Source organism: Osmerus eperlanus, chromosome 4, assembly GCF_963692335.1.
Source record: "Osmerus eperlanus chromosome 4, fOsmEpe2.1, whole genome shotgun sequence".
In the NCBI taxonomy this organism is placed as follows: domain Eukaryota; kingdom Metazoa; phylum Chordata; class Actinopteri; order Osmeriformes; family Osmeridae; genus Osmerus; species Osmerus eperlanus.
Window position 1 is genome coordinate 18,483,026 of NC_085021.1, and position 17,500 is coordinate 18,500,525.

At 52.3% G+C, this 17,500-nt stretch overlaps 2 protein-coding genes across 5 annotated transcripts in view; one reads left to right on the forward strand and one right to left on the reverse strand.

The window, feature by feature from the left end:
* Positions 1-1,233, forward strand: part of noc2l (NOC2-like nucleolar associated transcriptional repressor) — a 13,584-nt gene extending 12,351 nt beyond the window's left edge. Inside the window, exons 18-19 of the mRNA XM_062459876.1 lie at positions 757-855; positions 959-1,233. Of these exons, the coding sequence (XP_062315860.1) occupies positions 757-855; positions 959-1,110 (251 nt within the window). The 3' untranslated portion in view covers positions 1,111-1,233. The remainder of the gene's footprint in view (positions 1-756; positions 856-958) is intronic.
* Positions 1,234-3,428: 2,195 nt separating this feature from the next.
* Positions 3,429-17,500, reverse strand: part of samd11 (sterile alpha motif domain containing 11) — a 44,224-nt gene continuing 30,152 nt past the window's right edge. For 2 of the 4 annotated variants that reach the window (XM_062459894.1, XM_062459897.1), the window contains exons 7-12: positions 13,563-13,710; positions 8,294-8,409; positions 7,118-7,990; positions 6,121-6,260; positions 5,549-5,659; positions 3,429-5,208 (exon numbers count right to left, since the gene is read on the reverse strand). In XM_062459894.1, coding sequence (XP_062315878.1) covers positions 4,957-5,208; positions 5,549-5,659; positions 6,121-6,260; positions 7,118-7,990; positions 8,294-8,409; positions 13,563-13,710 — 1,640 coding nt within the window. In that variant the 3' untranslated portion in view covers positions 3,429-4,956. The remainder of the gene's footprint in view (positions 5,209-5,548; positions 5,660-6,120; positions 6,261-7,117; positions 7,991-8,293; positions 8,410-13,562; positions 13,711-17,500) is intronic. The other 2 variants (XM_062459895.1, XM_062459896.1) reach the window with 2 other exon arrangements.

Consider the following 17,500-nt stretch of genomic DNA (forward strand, 5'->3'; position numbering starts at 1 on the left):
TTTTTAGCTCTCCCAGACCAGCCAGCGTCCTGGCCTTCCCTCTTTCCTCTGCTCCCTCCTCCAGTCCTCTACTTCTCTGCTCCTCTCTTTCAGCCGTTAGATGGCCAGACTTTACTCTGATGCCTTGAGACCTGGCTGCCGTCTGCCTAGCCAAAGAAATGTCTAAGCATGATCTCACACACACACACATGCACACTTATTAAACTGACCCACGCACACACATAACTTGGGTGGAACTCAGGCTCTGCATCTTGTTTGCTTACCCAACACACACATGTGCGCGCACACACACACACACACACACAGTCGGCCGTCTCGTGGAGGAGTTGTGCAGCAGTCTGCTCAGAGGGCTGTCTGCTATCTCCATTTGCTATATTTAGTCAGAGAGGGGAAGATGTCTGAAATTGGGCCCCGGTATTGCGTCATGGCTGTTTGTGCCCGCCCGAGCGCTAATGTATTTTCAGCTCCATCGCTGGAGGTAATGGGAACCAGTGACATCTGAGGGTACCTGCCCAGGAACATCTGAGATGAAGCTTGTGGAACACACTAACATCAGTGTCATTACTCTCTCTATCGCTCTCTCTGGTGGGGTGAGGGCTGGGGAGTGTCGAGGGGTTGGTGTGATAAGCTGCCGGTGGGTGGCACATGCATTGTGAGTTGTGATGGAAAAAACGGGTTGGTAATTAGTTTCTTCTCCGCTCTCTCTCTCGCTCTCTCTCTCTCTCTCTCTCCCCCCCCCCCCCCCCCCCCACCCAGGCAAAAAGAAAAACCTGGATTCGGACGACGACGATCTGGAGGATCTGTCTGACCTGAGTGATGACGAGGGCGTGGGTGCGGACCAAGATGGCGCCTCAGGTGAGGAAATGGAGCCGTGTTTTACAAGAGTCACAGCCCCGTGCTCCCTGAAGCGAGGGCACCTACCATGTGAATCTGTTGTTGACGTGGTTCCCTCTTCCAGATGCTGCTGATGGTGAGGAGGAGGATGATGATGATGAGGAGGGTCAGGCCTCCAAGGCTCCCAAGCAGCTGTCCAGCAAGGCCCTGATGGAGCTGGCGGAGGGAGAGGAGGACCTGGTGGAGGACCTGCAGCTGTCTGACCAGGAGGACTGAGCACACACACACATATGTGCGCCTCGCATTTCTTTTCTCGACCATTTCGTTTAATTTCAATCTTGTACGTGTCAGTTATTGTACAGTGCAACCATGTACAAAGTATAAACCAGTTTCAACCCACTTCTGTATGTTTTTGCTATTCTATTTGCAATCACTGATATATTGCTTATTGAATATTTGAGGTCTTTTGACAGAACAGTGTTCTGAGAGGGTTCTAGAGTGGACTAGGATGTGCTGTACAGGTCTGTGCCGTGCTGTGCAGGGTGGGAGGGGGTCTAGGGGGTGGGGGGGGGTCTAGGGGGTGGGGGGGCGGTGCGCTCCAGGACAGAGGTAGTGTGCCAGGCTGTTAGGGTGGTGTCTGATGCTGTGCCAGTCCTCTAAGCCCAGGTGGTAGAGAAGCAACACAGCCTGGCCTGTTTCCGTGCCAACAACATCCCACCAACCTCCATTTCGCTCAGTTCGCTTTGCTTCCACCTTCCCTATCTTATTTCTTTCTCTCATCTTGTGGAACAGCAGTATAGCACTAATTATCAAGGTGAATCATTTTTGCCGAATTCACTTACCGGGAAATATTTCTGGTTGTAAGAAGATTTGAATAAAGATACTGAACGACATTGATATATGCCAATGACGGGGAGTTCTTACAATACATGTTTGATGGGGAGCATGCGCAGTGCCGGCGTGAGAGTGTGGAGCACCTTGTGCAGTGGAGGAGTTACGCAGGACAGGGGGAGGCCTCTGGGGAGATGTCAGGTTTTGGGAAAAACATCAAGGTAGCTCGGTTTGAGAAAAGAGGAATTTTTCCAGGTGTCCACATTTGGTTGGCCGGCTGTGTTTGTGAGAGAGAGAGGGGCGGGTCAGGTTTATCCCCACAGGCAGGGAGGCCTTGGCCTGCGGCTGAACCTCACACTCTGACAGCTGGTGTTGACCTGAACCATGCCCCCGGGGGTCTCCTACCCTACACACACACACGCACCGTCAGGGGAGAGAGAGCAGGGCGGTGGATATTCCTGATCACTGCTGCAGACACACAGCACACAGGACCCACACAAACACAGTAAGACAGGGTTCCCGCGGGGTCTTGAAAAAGTCTAAAATTCTGAACTTTAAATTTAAGGCCTTAAAACGTCTTAAAAACGTCCAGAATTTCATCCAAGGTCTTAAATTTAATTTAGTCAGGTCTAAACATTGTTTTACCCTCGTTAATTTCCAGAAACGCTGGCTGCAGTAAGTTATTACAAAGTAGCAAAAAAAGTATTGTGTCGCATCCTACAAAGCGGAGCTCTAGAATTCTAACCAAACTAAAGAGAATCTTCCTGAGATTAACAAGCGTTAGGCGGACAGGAGAGAGACGATATTTATGAAACTATGTGAAGTCCCACATCTCACATGACCACAATGTAACTTTTAAGTTAATATAAACAATTTAAACTTGGGATTTGAACCCAGGCTGTTGCGGTACTGCACTAGCATGTCTGAAAGAGCATGCACACTAACCCAGTGAGTTAACAGGGAGCCCTGCTTTCTTCTGGTTTTCTGACACCCCAACTCTGCAGGTTGTTACAACTAGATAGTTCAATGTCAAATTTTAAGTGGAGATTGTTATGGTCCTTGATAGCTCAATGGTGAAGGATGTGGGCATGCTGTGTGAGGGGTCTTGTGTTAAAATCTGGCTGAAGGATTTTCTTACAGCTCAATTTTTGTTCTTGGACTTATAAATAAAACTCAACTTATAAATAAAACTGATAAAAGGTACATATATTTTTAGACTCTTGGTTGAGCCTTTCCTGGTGGGACAGTTGGGTACCTGGAAAGACAGTTGGGAGAGGGGATCTGGACAGTCGGGGAGTGCACTGCGGTTACAGGGATCTGGGCCCACGGATGTGTTTGGCACTACGCTCTGTGCTGGTGACAACGCAACAACCCAGGTTGTTGTGGTGTCGGCCCTTGTACTCAACCCACTACACCACGGGGTCCCCGTTCTATATACTTTAAATAACATTTATATTACTTATCTGATATCATTTAAATGAATTATCAATTGGTTTGAGTGAGATTCCAACCAGGGATACCGTGTTTGGCAGTTGATCAATTTCAATTTTGATTTTTTCAGAATTTCTTTGATTTGAATATTTTTTGGGTAATGCGTCGTGTAGGTCTTAAATTTCAATCTTTATGGTCTTAAAATGTCTTAAAAGGTCTTAAATTTGACTTACAGAAAGCTGCTGGTACCCTGGTAAGAAGAAAAAAAAATGATTCTCAAGGATTTATTTCACCAACTGGTGAATAGAAAAATAGGATGAGGACCAAACATGAATGGGAAATCTAAACCATTTTTATTCATTGCTTACAACATAGTTAAAAAAAAATCCATAAATTCAAAGATTTGCATTTAAGAGCTTTGTGCCTTTCCTTTCCCTGCAACAAAGAGAAAATAAAGAAAAAGGTTCTTTGGGATCCATACATACTGTATCATAATCTGTCTAACTACATCAAAAGTCCTATAAATACTATTTTTCCTCATTTATATGCTGAAGTAGCATTCAAGATCGGGATGTCCTTAATTTTACAATCGTCAAACAGAAAATGTTAACAAAAGTACCAACAAAGTTAGCATGTCAATTTTTGTTCAGTCAACAGAAGATTTTACTCGTGCATCTACAAAAAAAAAAGTACCACGTACATAACCTTCGGGATATTTTCATCTTAAAACGTGATTCTGTACAATTCTTTCTGTTTTCGGCAGCCACAGTAGTCACCACGATCATTTCAAAAGACGTTAGTCCGACGAGCCAAAGCCATGGATCTTTCACTGTAGTTTGAGCACATGATCAACCTTACAACCAGCCCAGTACAACATCAAACATGAGGTGTGGTATCGGTGTCACCTTAAAAAGAGCCCCCTTTTAACTAACACTCCCTCCATTTGAAGTACCAGACCAGTCCCCCCAACCCCCCCAAATGTACCGAACACTTGACCAGTCATGTCGTCCTACAATGTAAAAACCACTTGTAACCAGAAACAACATTAAATATCGTTCCAATTCCACTCATCCACTCATCTTTGGTATTGGACAGTGGAATGCATAGTTGCAATAACGAGAGAGTTAGAAGTTCCTGTTGAGCCATATGCTTCTGCTCCAGCTGTGATGTACGGCTCCTCTGAGCCCCAGGAGCTGCAGAGCCTGCGAGGGAGAAGAAGATGGAGGAGAGAGAAGAAGAGGAATAGGAAAGAGGGAAGAGGCGTTCCTTTTAAAGTGGTGGGCGCCACAGAGTGTGTAGGGGAGCAGACAGAAAGACAGACGGGGAGAGTGAGAGAGAGGGCTTCCTCCAGTCCAGGAAGGAAGGGTTTCCGCTAGCGTCTGTCTGTCTGACTCAAAAGAATGTCGTGTTTGTGGGGCTTCGCTCCTTTTTTTTTTTTTTTTTTGGCAAGCTGTCTAAGACCAGCTGTCTGCTTTCTCTCTCTCTCCCGTTGTCTCTCTCTCTCTCTCCCGTTGTCTCTCTCTCTCTCTCCCGTTGTCTCTCTCTCTCTCTCTCTCTCCCGTTGTCTATCTCTCTCTCTCCCGTTGTCTCTCTCCCTCCTACCCAGTTTCACCGTCTTTGGATTCTGCTCAGCCAGAAAATGCTGCAGAGCTGGAGGTTGATTGCGATGCATGATTCTGTCCATTTTGTCATTTTTCCTGTCTTTTAGTTTGTTCCTCAAAACGTCTATTCAGCCTCAGCGTATAGTTCTGGAGGGGTGAAGTTCAGAGAGGAGATTCCACTCAAGAGTTTATAAGGGCGGAGGTTGTTCCCCACCTCCCCCTGCCCCCCTCTCGAGGGGGCAACCGGCCCCCGTCTATCCTACGAGGGGGTCTTGGCCTCGTAGCCTGCTGAAGCAGAGACATTGCCATTCTCCTGCTTGGGGGAGGAGCGTGAAGAAGGGGCGGGGCCGCTGTAGGGGGAGGAGCTGCTGCTGGCAGAGGCGGGCCGGTGGGCGAGGGGGGTCTCTGACGGCAGGGGGTCCCTGTCCGGGGGGCGCAGGGCAGATGGTGGCAGGGGGAGTGCCAGCGGGAAGCTGGTCATGTAGAAGATCCTGCCAACTCGCCTCGCCACCTGAGGAGACCAGAGCACATGGCACGCTTAGAGCCAATCACAGAACAGAGACTTGTAACGCAACGTAGCAACAAGGAAGTGATGCTCGGCCGGAGAGGAGAGGGAGAAGAGCAAGTCTACAGACTGACCAGGGACCTCGGTAACAGGCAGGGACAGAGGACTACTAAAGCTACTCTACTGAGAACAGATCGAGCTACCAACACGCACAACAGGAATTGCACACACACACCGTGTTCGCTACACACACAAGCACGCACTAACGAGCACACACATGTCCCGACGCGAGCACACGTCACACACTGAGGGCCAGGCGTGTGTGTGTCCCTCTGTCGGTGTGTACCTGGGAGCGGATCTTGAGGGCAGGCCCCAGCTTCAGTCCCAGGGTGTTGAGCAGGTGCTCCTCTGTGAGCAGGGGCAGGGTCTCTCCATCAATGGCCTGCTCCCGGAACACCTGGGAGACGACACAGCCACTTCAGCCACGCGCTGGGACTTACACACACACACACACTGACTCTCGAAACACACACACACTATCTCTCGAAACACACACTATCACACTCACATTTATACGCATACAGCAAAACAGGCACGTTCATGCAGCCAACAAACTCTTACACACCTTCATACATACATACACGCACACACACACACCATCTGACCTGCTCTACTTTCATTGATTTGACGGGAACCTTTTGTGTGTGAGAGATGAGATAAGAAAAGTGCTGTTGTAAAAATAAAAAAAGAGTTGGGGTATCTATGCACAGAAGCTGTGGTGGATATACTCTGTTTCCTAAGCCACTCTGTAGACCGTTCTCTCCCTCTTCCCCTCTCCTCTCTCTTTCTATCTCTCTCTCTGTTCCCCTCTCCTCTCTCTCTCTCTCTCTTCCCCTCCCCCATCTCTCTGTTCCTCACCTGTGTGTACTCAGCGCATCCAGCCAGGCTGCCAACGAAACCACACACCTCCTCCACGCTCCACTTGCTGATGTCCTCCACCGGGGGCGCCGTAGACGAGTCCTCTCCATCCAGGAACAGGCCTCCCATAGAGCCTGCTGCTGAGGCCAGAGAGGAACAGGGGGGGGGGGGTTTCAATCACCAGGGGAAACAACGGAATCACATCCGAAAGTCACAGAAAGAGAGCCTGTTCTTCTTCTGTGGTATTCAAACTAAAAGGACGAGGCTACAAAGAGAGGCCCAGTGCCCAGAGCCTGTCCCGGTTGTTCAGTCAGTCGCTGTTTCAGTCAACCAGTCACACAAGCTTTGTCACGTGAATGAGCATGTCGTATTTTGTCGTGCCGATAAAGCTTCTTGAAATTGAACGAAGGACGGTGCGCCTGTCAAGACCTCCAGGCCCCCCTCCCGTTCTCCCCCTCCTTCTCTATCTCGCTCTCCCTCCCTCTCCCGTTCTTCCCCCTCCTTCTCTATCTCTCTCTCTCCTTGTGGCTGAGGTGGGGAGGGTGAGAACCCAGAGCGGGGAGGGGGGCACGGGGTCAGAGGGGGCCCCTCACTGTGGGGGGATGGTGTGGTGGGTGGGTCCCCACTGAAGGACGCAGAGAGAGTGACGCTAATGGCTTTCATATGCCTGCCCTGGGCCCCGTGTGTGTGTGTGTGTCTAGGCCCCCTCTGTGAAACAAGTTGGTTCTGCCTTAGCTTCCTCAAGCAGTTTCTGTCTGCATTTTTCAAACGGTCAAATTTCTCTTTTTAATGTCTGTCGTTAACCACAAACAACTGGAACTACGTTTTTAATTAGCCAACAGAATTGTTCCATTGTGGACATTTCATCCAATTACCACTTGTGAGCCTGACAGTGTACAAGGGAGTCGGTGTGATATCCTATCACAAAGTGAATTTGCTTATGTTTCTACAGTGCGTCAAAGGATTGTGATTCCTAGCCTCTGTGTGTGGTGCTCACCAGTGTGGAAGTAGGGGTTGGCGTAGGGGAATCCGAAGGGCAGTGTCTGGCCGTGGAGAGCGGGCAGATGGGGCAAGGCTCCAGGTGGCAGGTGGTACTTGACATCACTCTTGCCCAGGCCCGGGGTGAAGATGTGATGACTGGGCGACTCTGCCCCCACCGAGCTACAGGGGGCGCTGAGTCGCCCCGAGCCCTCGCCGGCCTCCTTCGCACCCTCACACGCACCTTTGCCCCCGGCCTCTTTCCCTGGGCAGCCGTCTCTGTCCCTGTGGAGTCTGTCGCTAGCCTTGGCACCCGAGCCCTCGTGCCTCTCCTCTCCCGCCTCCGTCTCACTATCAGAGTCCTTCATCTCCTCATCCTGCCCCTCCGTGTCGCCTTCCCTCTCTCGCCCTTCTCCGAGACTCCCTCTGTGGTCCGCGGCTTGGTGGGCCCCGCTGCAGAGCTGCGTCTGGGGACCCTTGCGGTTGCCCTTCCTGGAGCTGGGCCCGGACGCGGAGCTCTGTTCCTGGGAGTCTTTGGGCGTGGCGGCCCTCGGCGTGGCCTGGTGGTTGAGGGCCAGCAGGGGCGCGTTGCTGCCGTGGCGGAGCACCAGCATGGCGTTGGAGCGTCGGCTGAGTTCCTCGCGGAGGGGGTGTCCCTCGGGGATGTCGTGGAGGGAGCGCAGGGCGGGGTGGTCCGGGGGGATTCCGGGGGGAAGGCCAGCCAGGGAGTCGGAGCCCAGGAGCCGCTGCTGTTGCTGCCTGTGGAGGTTCTCCAGCTCCTTGTGTCTCAGCAGCTCAGCGGACATCTCCAGCCGAGCCAGGTTCTGCTTCCTCAGCATCTCCTGCTGCCGGGCAAACATCTCAGCCTGGGCGGGCTGCAGGAAGCCGTAGCCTGGAGGAGACAACAACACACTGTTAGCTAATGAGCTGACATCAGCGGACACATTGAATCCTGGTTAGCCTGCTAGTATTAGGGTGCTAGCATGCGTGTGGCTAGAAGAGATGGCAAAAATACACACATCCTTCACTCAAGTAGAAGTACAGATATTTGTGTAAAACATGTATGGAGTGAAAGTAAAAAGTTGTCAGAAAAATTAATTGTGAAGTACATATACCAGAAAAATCTACTTAAGTAAATACTTTGTGACTTCCCATCTCTGGTGGCTAGCATGCTAGCTTTAACTTTCAGACTCACCAGGAGCTTGGCAAAGGGCGGAGGGCATGCCCAGAAAGGGTGGCCTCAGGTGGGGTCCCAGGGCTATGTGGGGGGCGTTCTGAGGAGACAGCAGAGGTGGAGGGTGGGACATCTCCCTGAGAAAACATCAAGAAAACACACGACATTTTAGCCTGGAAAACGATGACAGTTGAAGCTGGTTAAGAGCAAAGGCACAGGGCGAGCCTTCAGAAGCATAGGTCTCCTAGCTTCAGCTTCAGTACGGCTGATGTGTGTGTTGGTGTGTGTGTGTGAGGTGTGTGTTGGTGTGTGTGTGTGAGGTGTGTGTTGGTGTGTGTGTGTGAGGTGTGTGTTGGTGTGTGTGTGAGCTGATCTATTCTTATCAGGCTCTTGAGGCTCACGTATGCCCGCTGCCTCATCAGTCCTGTCACGCTGCTATGCCGCTGGCCATGTTTGTACCCTGGGCTTCACACACACACACACACACACATGCACACACGCTAATACAGACTGTACACCATGGACACACACCCTCTCTCTCTCTCACGCAAGCTGGGCTCTATACACACACATACCGCCGTAATGAGGGCTGAATGCACAATGCGAGTGTGTCATGCTACGACAGCTGGGGAGGCCCCCGCCTCTCCACCGGGGCCACGGACTGAAGGACCTTCTAATTAACACTCATCCTCCTCTGCTCTCTCCTTTTTCCCGCCCCTTTTCCCTCTCTCTCCCCCCCCCCCCCCTCTCTGGGCCATATTGAACCAGTTAAAAGGCGGCGTGTCTTGCTACCCCGGCTTATGAAAAGGTCCTCTCCATTATGTCCTTCTTCTTTTGTCCTCCCTCCCTCCCCCCTCTCTCTCGTTCAGGGTGAAGAAAAGCCCCTCATGCATCTCTGCCTTTCTCTCTGCTCTGCCTGCCTCCCCAAAGGAACAGAGCAGACAAGAGGATTTGCAGAAGAGAGGAAAGGAGATGTTGTTTTAGAAAAAGAGAGAGTGCGAGTGAAGTTTTTGTCGTGGTGTATACGTATGTGTTACTGTGTGTGTGTGTTACTGTGTATGTGTGTGTGTGTTACTGTCTACGTGCGTGTTACTGTGCGTGTGTGTGTTACTGTGTGTGTGAGAGACAATGTGGAAGTGGGCTTTGGGAGTGTGTGGCAACCTGCGCTGACTGTCTATCTGTCCTATTAAAAGAGTTTACAACCCTCCCTGCACGCACACAGTACCACACACACACACACACACATCTTTCCAGATCACACCAATCACACATTGGCAATCCATGTGTGAAGGCCACGAACCTGCAGAGCAGAGACGCGTGAAGGGAGAACAGGACGGCCCCAACAACAAAAACAAACGGTCACTGGCAGCCTCAGTCGTTGTTGGGTAACCCACGTGTTCACAGTAACTAGCGCCTGCATGTCTCTAACAAACCGAAAGCAATGGAGAAAAGGAGGGAGAAAAAGAGAGAGAAGAAAGATAGAGATGGAGGACAGGGGTGGGCCGGGGGGGGGGTACGCACACACAGAGAGCCAACGGGGGAGGTGACGGGGAGGGGGTGTCGAGGGGGGGGTGAAAACCATTCATCGATCGGAACCGCCGCTGAAATGTTAATGCTAATCGTATAACCGCTCTCTCCGGCGGTGCCTCGCACTCCGGTGGCAGCTCCAATTAATCTTGGGGAAGGGCTGCGGCGCGTGACCCCGGGGCCGGCTAGCCGGGGCCCGCCGCTGCTTATGTAATTACACCGCCCAGTGTGTAATCACCTGGCCTAATCCCTCAGGGCTAGCAATTAGCCTGGGCCCCGCCGCCGCCGCCGCTGTGCACAACCGCTACGCTAGCTAGGCTCCGGAACGCCAACCCAACCTACCTCCAGCCCTCCCACCCCCCTCTCCCCTGCCCAAGCCCTGGCCGCCTAGCCTAGCGTTACTGTTAGCCCGCAGATGAATAACGGTCAATTAAAGCTGCATGACTGGGGCCGGCAGGCGTCCGCCCCACCATAATTAGGCCTAATCACGGGGAGGGAAGGAGAGAGATGGAAGGATGGAGGGGAGGGAGGGAGGGGAGGCAGGGGACAGAGGGAGGGAGGAGGGAGGGGAGAGAGGGAGCCAGACGCGCTCTCTCTCTCCTTTTATAGGAAGCAATTTGGTGGAGGGGGGGGGGGGGGCGGAATCAGCCATTAACCGGTTTGCCCTGGGCTCTGTATGTGCGTGTTTTTTGGTGTGTGTGTATTTGTATGTGTGTATGAAGAGTATAGCAAAGAATGTAACAATGCTCATAATACACATAGTACAGAAAATATATCTATTTTATCTATATCTATCTAATATATCTACGTCAAAATTTTTCCTTCCTCTCTCCTCTTTCTCTCTCCCTGTCCTTTCTCTCTCCTCTCCCTTTTTCTTCCCTTTTCCTCTCCCATTTCTCTCTCTCTGTCCTCTCCTCTCTCTCTCCTCTCCCCTCTCTCTCCGTCAGTCTCCCTTATCTCTCTCTCTCTCTCCCCAATGAGGCTAGAGGCTCCTGGGGAATTCACTCGTGCGTGTCGACCTGTCAGAGTGGCGACAGCAGCCCTTTCCCACAGCGGGGTTGTGTGTGTGTGTGCATCCACTGTCACACACACACACGTGCGCCCACACACACACACACACACAGCCCCTTCCCACAGCGGGGCCGTGTGTGTAGCGTGGACGCATGCGCGCCCACACACACACACACATACACGCACACACTCTCTCTCCCTCCACCAGTGTGTATCCGTTCACGTATGTGCTCTGCATATTTTTCCTAAATAAGCACGTGTCTTTTCATGCATGTGTGTGTGAGCACTCATGTGAGTGCGCGTGCGAGAGTGTGTGTGTGCGCGCGCGCGTGTGTGTGTGACAGGGCTGCTCTTAATGACAGGAGCGTGGGGGGATTAGGAGCGCCGTGCAGCCGCCTTCGGCTCCCACTCCACGGGAACACATTTACACAGGAAGCTCATTAAAATGGATGAGGCTCCCTCTCTCTCTCTCTCTTTCTCCCTCCCTCTCCCTCTCTCTCTCTCCCTCTCTCTCTCTCCCTTCCTCTCTCTCTCTCTCTCCCTCTCTCTCTCTCTCTCTCTCTCTCTCTCTCTCTCGCTGCTTCCCACTTTCTCTCCGTCCACTGCTCCCTCCATCTCTCCCGTGCCAATCTTTCAGTGACCCTCGTCCCTCTCTCCCCCTCTGGTTCTCTCCATTTCTTACCGTCCTCATCGTTCTCTCCTCGCCCTCGCCTACTCTCTCTCTTTCTCATCTCTCACTTCTATGTCCCCTCCTTGCTCCTTCCTTTACATCCTCGCTCAACTGTTCCCAGTCTCCTCCACTCAATCTCTCCCCCGGCCTCCATCCATCTCCTATATTCTCAGTAGGATTTGCCTTGCAGATGCTGCTGGAGAGGAGTGGCATTTCAGGCCAGACAAATGGAGAGGCAGGTTCTAAGACCATCGACCCTCCTAATGATTTGTTTTTAACAATGGGCTCTAATGGGCCTCGGATAATCAATAATGGAGAGTCGATGGAAAGGTGAGCTGGGGAGACGGCTTCTCTCTCTCTCTCTCACCCCCCCACCCACCCCCCCCCTCCCCCTGGTTCTCCCTCTCTAACATGGTGGGGGGTGTTTTATGTGGGGCTAGGGCCGCCCACACAGCCTGTGTCCTTTAACAATGTCAATGAAAAAAATGTGACCTGGCCAGCAACAAGACACACGCACACACACCATGCAGCATATACACACACACACGCACACACACACACATGTAAGCACCCACACAACCTGTGGAAGCAGCAGAGAGGGAAGGACCATTCAACATTTTCTAAGTTAATCCCTCTATTTCAGTTGAGTAGCGATAGAAAGGGTTAAAGAGATGAGAGAGGGAGGGAGGGCGGGAGAGGGGGATGGAAGGAGGGAGGGCGATAGAAAAGCGTGCAGGCCTAGTTAACTTCCTCCGGTCCTGTGTGGCTAATTACTCTCTATGCAGCCAGAGAGCCGCCTTGGCTCACTGACCACATTCACACTGCACTACTGGGCTGCCACGCACACACACACATGCCACAAACACACACAAGTGTTAGTTAGCAATATATACACATTTAGGGCCCACACACACATGTCTACAACCCTGTTCATCACTAACACACACACACACACACGCCCCCGCACCCTCCCCTGGCTGCCCCATGCAGAGCTGGGCCGCTCTGCTTCCTGCCTGCCCCCCACACCCTCCCCACCCCCCACCCCCACCCCCACCCCCCATAGCCCTCCAACACACACACACACTAAAACACACACACACACACTAAAACACTCAAACACACACTCACACACACACACACACTCACACACACTCACTCACACAAACACACTCACACACTAACACACACACACACACACACTCACACACGCACGCACGCACACACACACACATCTCCCCTGCCGCCGCCCCGCCGGCCCATTATCGATCCCCCGCCTCTCCCCGCGCCACATAAATAATCGACAAGCAATTACCCGCCCACTCCCGCTGCCCCTGGCTTTGTTTGGGAGGCGCAGAGGCCAGCGCTGGGGGGAGGGAGGGGGGAGGAAGGGGGAGGTAGAGGGGATGGAGAGGGGGAGGGAGCAGGCGGGCTGCTCTGAAGCATGAGTTTGGATAGAAGCAGGGTTCTGATGCAGGCACACACACACACACCGTACGCAGTTAAATACTGCCTGACAAAATCAGATCCAACTGAAGGAAAGGCAGGAGGTATGGAGGGAGGAAGTGAAAGAGGGAGCCAGGGATGGAGGGAGGGGAAGGATTCCACGGAGGGAATGAAAACTGGCATAGCCTATTAACTCCATATTCTTTCATTCCCTCTCCCTCTTTTTTCAACTTCCTCCATTTTTTCCTCTCCTCTCCTCCTTTAGTGCATAATTCAGTTGTTGTTTTTTTGCCCTCTTTATGCAGTCTTGGTCACACACACGCACACACGCACGCACACACACCTCTCATGCAGTATGTATTAGGGGAAGATGTACAGGCTTCATTATTGATGGTGAATATGTGCTGTTATTGCAGGCCGGTGGTGGTTCTGGTCTACAGCAGCTCTACCTGGGAGACCAAGACTCTGGCTCGTGGTCAGAGTCCGCCGCTCTCCAGGTCACTGCATGTGTGCGGATATCTGCAACTGTGCGTGTATGTGTCGATTCTTTGTGTATGTTTGCAGGCGCGTGTGTGTGCTTGCAGGCGTGTGTGCGTGTGTGCTTGCAGGTGTGTGTTTGTGCATGTGTGTGTGTCCTACCTGTCGGTGTAGTGGGCGTCGCGGTGCTGAGGCAGGCCCTGCTTGCGTCTCTGGCTGGAGGAGCTTCCTGCTGAGGGGAGGTGGGCCTCCAGGCCCCCGCTGTTCCTCACCGCCGCAGCCAGCGCCTCCTGGCGCACACGCAACAGATCTGGGGGGGGGGGGGGGGAGGGGGCGGCGGAGAGAGAGAGAGAGAGGAAGTGTGAGGGAGAGAGATAGAAAATGGGGGGTTGGAGAGAGCGAGTGAAGAAGTGAGAGAGAGGGGGGGGAGAGAGAGAGAGAGAGAGAGAGAGAGAGATAGAGAGAGAGAGAGAGAGAGAGAGAGAGAGAGAGAGAGAGAGAGAGAGAGAGAGAGAGGGAGAGAGAGAGAGAGAGTACACAGAAAGGAGAGCGGCGGGGAGGACAGATGGAGGAAGGGGGAAGGTAGAAGGAGATAAAAATAATAAAGTTAGCATTCAGTCATTCCGTATCATAAGCTGTTTTCCAGCGCTAATCAGAGAAACGGCAGTTTAGTGTAAAATTCTAAAACGGCTATACCCACAGCCTCCATCTTTTGGCTGTTCCTGCGTCGTATCTTCAGTATGAAATGTAATGCATGGGGAGTTTTTAGGCTTTTGGCTTGAAGTGCAGAAAAAGTCATTTATATGGAAAGGGCTGTGTTTGTGTTTATATCTCTTCAAGTATGCTGATAGCTGGTAAAAAGCACGCTAAGTAGTCTCTGCTCCACTCACATTCAATTCACGTCACCGTTCAAAATAATCAACGCTCATTTGATAATCCTGGCAACCACATCAGAAACACACCAAAACACACACACACGTACACTATTTACCCTCTTCGCTCGGAAACCACCAACATTTAGGAGAGGGATAGAGATGGGGAGAGCACGGGACTGTGCAGCGGCGGAGAGCACAGTGTGGGTAATGGTGCTTCCCAAATGGATAAAACCATCTTTCCTCATAATCCATCTCTTTTTCTCTCTCCCTTTATCCTGTCTCTCGCCCCGCCTCTATCTACTTCACCCCCGTCTCTAGCCTTTAGCCTGACCTCCTGCTCCTCTGCGCGTCCTCTCCATCTTATTTCTCTTTATCTTTTTCTAACTCTCTCTCTCCCCATCTTTATCATGTCTCGCTCTTTTCTCCCTCCCTCCCTCCCTCCCTCCCTCCCTCCCTCCCTCCCTCCCTCCTTCCTTCCTTCCTTCCTTCCTTCCCTCCCTCCCTCCCTCCCTCCCTCCCTCCCTCCCTCTGTTCTCTCTCTCCCTGTGAGGGAACACCTCATCGTTATCAGCCAGGCCCGGCAACACCAGGAGACAGGTCTTCTAATGAGAGGGTGCTAAAGAGAAAGTCCATCCTCAACCCTCTCCACCTCCCTCTCTCTCTTCCGCCTCCCCATCCCTCCCTTTCTATCTCTCTTCTGCCTCCCCCCCTCCCACTATCTCCCCCTGTTTTTTAATTAGACTGATCCCACAGGAGCAGGGGACCATTTCCGCCTCTGGTGAATGTGTGAGTGTGTGTGAGCGTGTGTGAGTGTTTGTGTGAGTGTGTGTGTGTGTGAGCGTGTGTGTGAGTGAATGTGTGAGTGTGTGTGCATGTATGAGTGGGGGTCTGCAAGCGTGGGCGTAATGTGTGTGCATGTCAGCCTGTGTGTGTTGTTTGTCTCTAGGAATGTGCGTGCTGTGTGTCTGTATTAGTGTGTAGCCCATGGCTCTGGATGTGTGTTCAGTGTGTCTGTATTTGTGTGCGTCTGCATAGCCTGTGGCTCTCTATATGTGTGTTCGGTGTATGTGCGTGTTTGTGAGGGTGTGTGTGTGCGTAGCCTGTGGCTCTATATGTGTGTTCAGTGTGTGCGTGTGCGTGCATGTGTGTGCTGGGGCGTTGAGCGGGCGCCTGGGTCGGGGGCGGAGCGACAGATATTAATGCGGCCCAGCTCGGCTGTATCGATCTGTTTGCTGCGCCAGGCCGCAGGGGACTATGCTGGCGGCAGACGGGGGCTGTGCGAGGGGGGGGGGGTAAGAGATAAGGGAGGGAGCGGGGAAACAGGAGCCCTGGAGTGAACACACACACACACATAATGGAGGGGCTTGGGGTGGGGGTCGAGGACACAGACTTCACCTCTATAACTTCCACAGTTTGACAATGGTGCCTCCTACTTCCCTGCACTGTCCCACTCTCACCCCCTCGATTACTAAACTCAGAACTAGCCCCACTCGCTCGCTCTCTCTCTCTCTCTTCCTCCCCTCCTCTCTCTCCATTCCTCCATTATTCTCTTTCATGTGGGTAGAGGAGCGGGGTCACCTGTAGCGCCCCCCCCCTCAAGGGGGGCCGTCCACCACAACTACACAATAGAGCGGGAGAGAGAGAAAGGAGGGGAGGAGGAACAGGAGGGGAACGGAGAGAGAAGGTGAAAGACAGGGGAAAGACAAACAGGCAGATGCAGACACACACACACACTCTACAAATCTACATTGTACTCCTCCACCTCCATCTCCTACCCACTATTTAACCTTTCACTGGCCTCTCTTTCTCTCCAATTGTTTCTCTCTCTCTTCTCTTTTTCCTTTCTCTCATTCGGTCTGTCTCCTCAGTAAACCAGTCTCTGACCACAGTTATTTTGGGAGGTCCCACATTGGCACTCAGACACATCCCTGCTTATCCCTCTTTTGTCCCATCCCATTTTCTGCAGGCATCTTTCCTGGAATTGTGTGTAAATTCCCAGCGTTAAGCTGGGTGTTCCTCTGCGTGAGAAAGCCGCATATTCTCCCAATGTTACTGCTCGGCTCATAGAGGATTCTGGAAGGGCGGGTAAACAAACTGAAGCCAAGGTAGAAAATACACCCCACATGAGTATTGGGGATATTGTCTAACGTACAGCCGTTTACAGTCCCAGAAGTGGGGGTGAAATGACCCAGATGGTGAATATGTTGACACTGGAGCATCATCAAAAGAGAGGAGCAAAAACAAACCCTGCCTACGTGCTCCTCCAACTCCTGGATTCTCTTTTTCTGTCCTTTCATCGTATGGAGGAGGGAGAGAGAAGCCCTTCTGGCCACTTTCAACCCCCTCCGCCTCCCCCCCCCACTCCCCCCCACTCCCCTATATTCCTATATTCTCCCCACTGTTCGTCAGGTCCAGGGAGAGCCCCCCCCCCACACCTTAAGACACACAGACACAACACATTCAGCTCCTCCTTGCCAACCCCACCCCCTCCCACCACCCCTCCCCCCCCCATATACACTTTCATTTTCAGTGCCCTCCACTTCAAACACATGAAAGGATGCTCTGCAGGGACCAGGGCGAAAGGGAGAGCCGAAACAGAGAGAGAGAAAAAAAAAACAGAAAAGGGCTGGGAGGGAGGAGAATGAAAAAGAGAGAATGAAAAAGAGAGCCCTGTGCTCGTCGAGGGAGGGGTGTGAGAGAGACGGGGGTGAGGGGGGGGGGGGAGTGCTGCTGCTGCTGCTGCTGGTGGTGGGTGGGGGGTCACAGGGGCCCATTGGAGCCCAGGTCAATGTCAAGGGGCTCTCACTCGGACGATTCACATCAACTCTACCGTAGACAAAACACCCCTCCCTCCCTCCCTCTGTCCCACCTCTATCCATCCATCCCCTTGGAGGAGGGGTGTGAGAGGGAGGCAGAGGTGGGGTCTCCCCCCTCCAGAGACACTGTGAGTCAAGCTTCCTCCATGCCCCCCTGAACGCTAGCTGGGCTGGGGAACAGTCGACGCACACATCTTTAATGAGAAGATGGAAGGGGATGAGATAATGAAGAAAAGACACGAGGTGGGGGTAGCAGAAGATAGAGACAGAGACAGCAGGAGAGGGGGGCGAGGGACTACTGATAGGGAGTTATATTGCAGTGTACGAGCAGGAAATTGTAGCAAACTATGTTTTTCTGGCCTCAAGCTTGAGGATAAGCAGACAAGTAGATAGATGATGGCCGGTCACC